The sequence below is a fragment of the Ipomoea nil genome, unplaced genomic scaffold, assembly GCF_001879475.1.
Source record: "Ipomoea nil cultivar Tokyo-kokei standard unplaced genomic scaffold, Asagao_1.1 scaffold2690, whole genome shotgun sequence".
Lineage (NCBI taxonomy): Eukaryota > Viridiplantae > Streptophyta > Magnoliopsida > Solanales > Convolvulaceae > Ipomoea > Ipomoea nil.
In genome coordinates, this window is record NW_017619118.1 from 989,596 (window position 1) to 995,635 (window position 6,040).

General features: G+C 35.5%; 1 protein-coding gene across 1 annotated transcript; it reads right to left on the reverse strand.

The window, feature by feature from the left end:
* On the reverse strand, window positions 1-4,007 carry LOC109155030. The gene is made up of 4 exons (XM_019302761.1): window positions 3,687-4,007; window positions 820-1,571; window positions 665-721; window positions 1-537 (listed from the first exon to the last, which is right to left on the reverse strand). The coding sequence occupies exons 2-4, from the start codon at window positions 1,495-1,497 to the stop codon at window positions 148-150; spliced, it is 1,125 nt and encodes a 374-aa protein (XP_019158306.1). The 5' UTR covers window positions 1,498-1,571; window positions 3,687-4,007; the 3' UTR covers window positions 1-147.
* Window positions 4,008-6,040: the final 2,033 nt, after the last annotated feature.

Consider the following 6,040-nt stretch of genomic DNA (forward strand, 5'->3'; position numbering starts at 1 on the left):
AAAAAAAAAAAGATATATTACATTTAGCAACTTATTTAGTATATTCAGGGAGTAGATGCCAACCAGGAAATCTAGCATCTTAATCAGTAGTCCTTTCATTCTATTCTATAGTAATATATATACTATATTCCTATTCCAACCCAAACTTCAATCAAATAACATTGCTACCTTGTCTTTGAGACTGCTTTTTTTCTTTGCCAATGGACCTGGAAGATCCTTGAAATCAACATTTCGATTTGAACTTTTAAGGTCACGATCATAACCAAAATATATGTCGTCTCTAACTACTTCAACATCCTTTTCTTCTTGAGTTTTCTTTAATAGAGGTCCCAAAAACAAATTCAACATATCTTGTGTGGGACTTCCTGTGATGTTTGGTTTAGGAAGAGCCTCACTGCTTGATGTATCCTTAGATGATATACTGCCTTTTAAGATGATTGGGCCTGCAGATATATCAGTATCTCGAAGTGGGATTGCCGCTGTGCTTTCTCTGGGTGACAACATATTTTGATCACCTTTGCATTCTTCATTGACACACTACAAGGGAGGGGGGATTTGAGAAATTGTATTCTAGCAATATAACTCTCTATAAGTCTATATTAATTAGAAGATTAAAGGACTACTCTTCTATCAAAGTAAATAGAATAGAAATATCAAAACATACCTCTTTGGCAAGAGTCAACAGATCATCAACGGTCAGATCTTCATCGTCACTGGCATACTGCCAAAACATGGAAGTAAATGTCTGAGATTCCTAATACTATCAAATAGAATCGGGCGTTTTAAATCTTAACGTAAGATTGACATAAAGCAAATCACCTCCTCAGCAGTGTTCATTAAGTCTTGAACACTAAAATCCTCATTATCTTCAATTTGTGGCAAGTCTTCATTTTTATCAGTGATCTCAAACGCAGAGCTCTTTGCTTTTGTTTTTTGTCTTCTCAAAGGAGGCTCAGCTTCATCAATGTTTTTTGCTACTCCAGACTGCTTCCTCATCTCAAAGTCACTCTCATAATTACAATTGTTATCTTCTAGGCTTACCTTTCTCCTGCTTCTCTGTGTTGTTTCACATCTTTCAAGCAAACACGACTCCTCCTTCAGGTCTTTCATATTATGCCTTGCCCTCGTACGTTTTGTTCCAGTCTGTCTCTGTCTGGACTTTAAGTCTGATGCAGATTCACAAGTGCTCACATCTCTACTTCTGGTTTCTTTCTCCACCACCTTTCCATCTATATGCTCACCACACTTTGTGTATTTAGTTTTGGATTTCTTCTTCACTCTCTCCTCTCCACTTTCACCATTGCTTGCATCTCTAGTTCTTGATTTTTTCTTTACCTGACCATCCTTTAGATCTTTTATTATTTTGGATTTTTTTGTAACCTCCACCTCCTCTACATTTTCACCGTTACTGATATCTTGAGTTTCGGATTTCTTTTTCCCATGACCAGCAGCAGGCATACAAACCATCCATTCCGGCAACCGTCTTTTCATATCCATTTCTTTCTTGATTGCTTTGACAGAATTTACATCCAGAACTACTGTTTTCCCATTAAAGGCCCCAAGTGCTTATCCTACAAAAAGTAAGCATAAGATTTAGTTACCTTCACACATTAAGTTGACTGAAAGGAACTGTAAACATTCACAAGTACCATAATTTTGTTCTAACTCATGAGAATGTAAGCATCAGAAATGCAATCAAGACAATCAACTGGAATGTACTGTTTAACCTACGAAACAATGAAAGACAGAAACACCTATAGATAGACAAGAAGAAATCAACTATAGGAACAACCATACAAAGAAACTTTAAGAAGTTTCTGAAATGCTTCCATATAAAGATATTCAGGTTTTACTTTCACATGCTACTGAATTCAAATGTTCACATTAGGGATTGATCGTACAGAGAGTAAAAGAAGATATTTTGAAAGATCAACTCGCCACATTGGGCAATGCAAATCAATATCAGCTTGATTAAGGGTACTAATCTAATCCCTAATAATCATCACTACATTTTCTCACAACCCAAACAGCCAAACAGCAGATTAATCCAACAAGGGCAAGAGACAATTGACACCAGACTTAAAAGAGTATGAATTTCAACAATGATTACTAATAACAAAGCCAAACCAAGATAAATATTTAAAAACTATAGTAGTTTTTTGTGTAGTACACATAATAGTATAATACATACATTTCTTGTTTCAACATCCTGAAATTCTATTCATTTTAACATTTTTTCTTTCCTTTTTTTTTCTTCCTTTCTTTCACAATTTCAACTACTCAAATTTTTGGGGTATCCTCAACTCATCCCCCAAACAATCAATTCAACAAGGGCAAGAGGCATTTGACACCAGAGTTGGGCACAAATGCTTAAAAATGGTTACTGATAGAACACAATTAAACCAAGAGAAATATCTAAAAACTGTAGTAGTTGTTTGCCTTGTCCAAATGATGCATCTTTCTTTTAGTCTCCAGAAATTTCTATTGATTAAAAATTTCAAGATTTTTTTTCAAAACTCCAACTCAGTTTTTGGGATTATCCTCACCTCCTCCCAACATGATATACTTTAAAGAGAATAGCACTTATCCAATGTGAAAAAAATTATAACTGTACAGGAGCTGATTTTCATATTTCAAATATTATAATGAAGCAAGTCTAAATTGTCAGTTGTTATTCAGTACTCCTGGAGTGGAGAACTGGAGATTACTGCAAGCACTGCACTCTTGTGTCATCCCCCCTCCCCTTCTAAGTCTCTCCAACACTTCAAGTCCATTTTTATTAGCTTTCAGGTAGAATTTGGAGGCACATTTTGATTTCCGTTGAATTGCAATGAACTTGCAACTTTGATTACAATTTTTTTTTTTTTTAAAAAAAAAAAAAACATAAATTTCATTTTAAAATGAACATCAAGTCAAATAAAAAGAATAATTCAAACTCAGAATTAACATATATACTTTTATACAGTTTAACAAAAATGGGCAAGCAGAAAGAAAAAATATACTACATGAAGTTTGATTCAGATGAATACAAAACATTACACATGATGACCATAGTTCAAAATAAGCATACCATTCAACTGAAATGTTGAAAATAATTGAAATGATTAACCATGCTTGGTAACAAAGAAGCACGGAATATTTTGCTGTGAATTTTCATTAGCATAATCTCCAATTGTTATACCATGGACCAGGGTTCATATTCCATTGATCCAAAAATTGTGTGTGAAGTTAACCAATTATGGGACCTGTAAACAAATTGAAGGATCATATCATGGTAATTACAGAGACAACATAAATTGTTAACTGCAAAATATGTTAACTACATACACATAAGATGTTGGTTAACATGTTATGCGTTTGGAGTTAACATATTTTGTACAATGCAGATGACGGTTTATATGTATGCAGTTATCATGTTATGTGTCTATCATATCTGATGTGCCTTCAATTTATTTAAAGGTACAACCACAGTTAAATGCAAATACAGAATTTGAAGGTTATTAGGTCCAAAATGCAAGGTACACATTGATCCATGATATAATTTGCCCATAATCTCAAAGTAGGCCCTAAAGCACTTAATTTGTCTACGCTTCTACTTGTAGATGCTAATAATAATCTACAGTAAAAGAAATGTAGATACATTATACCAGGTAATTTAAGAGGGAAAGAGATAGAAGAGAGCTTACAGACAGCAGGAGAAGAGGAGAATGAAGAGAGAAGCGTAATTTCGGGCATAGCTCTAGACACTCTCGTGGATTTGAGGCCGAGTTGGGGCGGGGACGACGGGAACTCCTAGGGCAGACATGATTATCAAATGAGGGAGCGACGCCGGAGAAGTTGGAGGCGAACTTGAAGAAACGATTGCTTGTGAATGCACAGACAGGGTTCCGACGAACGAAATTAACGATGTCAAAACTCCGATAGATGCTTAGACGGTGATCAAAGAGATGGCGGAAAGCCGGAAATGTACAGAAGTCTTGACGGCGGGGAAAATTATATAAAGGGAAATGTTTTCCACCTTATAAGTAAAAACTTGAGTAAATACCTAAAATGGTCCCTCGACTATAGCTAAATTCACAAATTGGTTCTCGACTTTCAATTTGAATCAATTAAGTCTTTAACTTTGTAATTTTGACACGATTTGATCCTCCATCTATTTGACCATTTGTTGACCGTGATCGACGATCTCCAGAAGAACCTTCAGCTCTCGTCGGAGCACGTGGTGGCCTCCAGGATGACGTTGCACCGGTTCGGAAACACGTCGTCTACTTCGCTCTGGTACGAACTCAACTACATTAAATCGAAAGAGATGATGAAAAAATGCGACCGGATTTGGTAGATTGCTTTCGGTAGTGGATTCAAATTTAACAGTGCGGTCTGAAAATGCAACCGAAACCTTAAAAACCCGACGATGGACCATGAAATTACATATATATCCTAAAAAATCATAGTCAACAAACAGTCAAATAGACAGAGGACCAAATTGTGCTAAAATTACAAAGTTAAGGACTTAATTGGTTGAAATTGAAAGTCGAGGACCAATTTGTGAATTTAGCTATAGTCGAGGGACCATTTTGGGTATTTACTCTAAAAACTTGTATGAGATGCTTGTACGTGAAATTAATTGGGTTAAGATTAAACGTTTATATAGGCCCAGTTTGGTAAATGGCGGTTAGCTGATTGAGTTAATTAGAGGGTATAACTAGTTGATAATATTAGTTGTAGAAAAGTGTTTGGTAAATTAGCGGTTAGCTAATAGCTGTTTGGTATAATTTCTTTTCTCAAAAAGTTAATTGAAAAAGTTACTAAGATAGCTTTTTTAATTTTAGCATTTTAGAGTTGCAAAAAATTAATTAGCCAAACACTTATATTGATATTTTAACTAAATTAAAAAATTAATAGTGGTCAAATAAGCCAAAATTGGCCTATAGACCAATTTTTTTACTAAACGGGGCCTATATCTACAAATCTACAGTCTACATACAAATATAAATATATATATATATATATATATATATATATATATATATATATATATATATATATTGGTTCCTGTGAGGTCAGGTCTTCCCGTGCGGTCAGTGCGGCATACACCATTAGGTATGCATAAATGCACCATACAGTGTTCAAAAATACACCAAAATAAAATGTCAAAAAATACACCACACGTAATGGTGTATTGGTGTATTTTCGAACACTGTATGGTGCATTTATGCATACCCAATGGTGTATGCCGCACTGACCACACGGGAATACCTGACCTCACAGGAACCTGACCCTATATATAGTGAAAGGTTCCAGTTCGGTTAGGTGCTTCTCGTGCGGTTGTGTGGTTAATTAATGTGCGTGAGCTTTGTACTTAATGTGCATGAGTCTTGTGCTTAATGTGCTTGAACTTTGTACTTAATGTGCGTGAGTGTGTGATGTCAATGTGCATGAGTTTTGTACTTAATGTGTCTGAGTCTTGTGTTTATTGTACCTGAGATTTGTACTTAATGTGCGTGAGTGTGTAATGTTAATGTGCTCCTGTACATATACGTCTTTGTCTTTGTCTTCTCTTCCTCTCTTTTCCCTTAATCCTCTCTTCCTCTCTCTCTGTTCTTCTTCATATACGTCTTCGTCTACGTCTTCTCTTCCTATTCCCTTAATCCTCTCATCCCCTCTCTCTGTTCTTCATCATATACGTCTTCGTTTCTCTTCATATTCCATTAATCCGCTCTTCCCCTCTCTCTGTTCTTCATCATATACGTCTTCATCTTCGTCTGACTTTTGTGTTTAATGTGTGTCAGTTTGTGGTCTAAATGTATTTTATTTATAGCTTCCTGTGTGATTGTGTTAAAAGTCACGCATATAAACCTCTCGCACATTAAGCACAATACTCATGCACATGTACAAAACTCACGCACATTAACATTACACACTCACGCATATTAAGTACAAATCTCAGGCACATTAAGCACAAGACTCACGCACATTAAGTATAAAACTCACACACATTAATCAACCGCACGGGAAGCCACAAATGCACTTAATCCCTTCC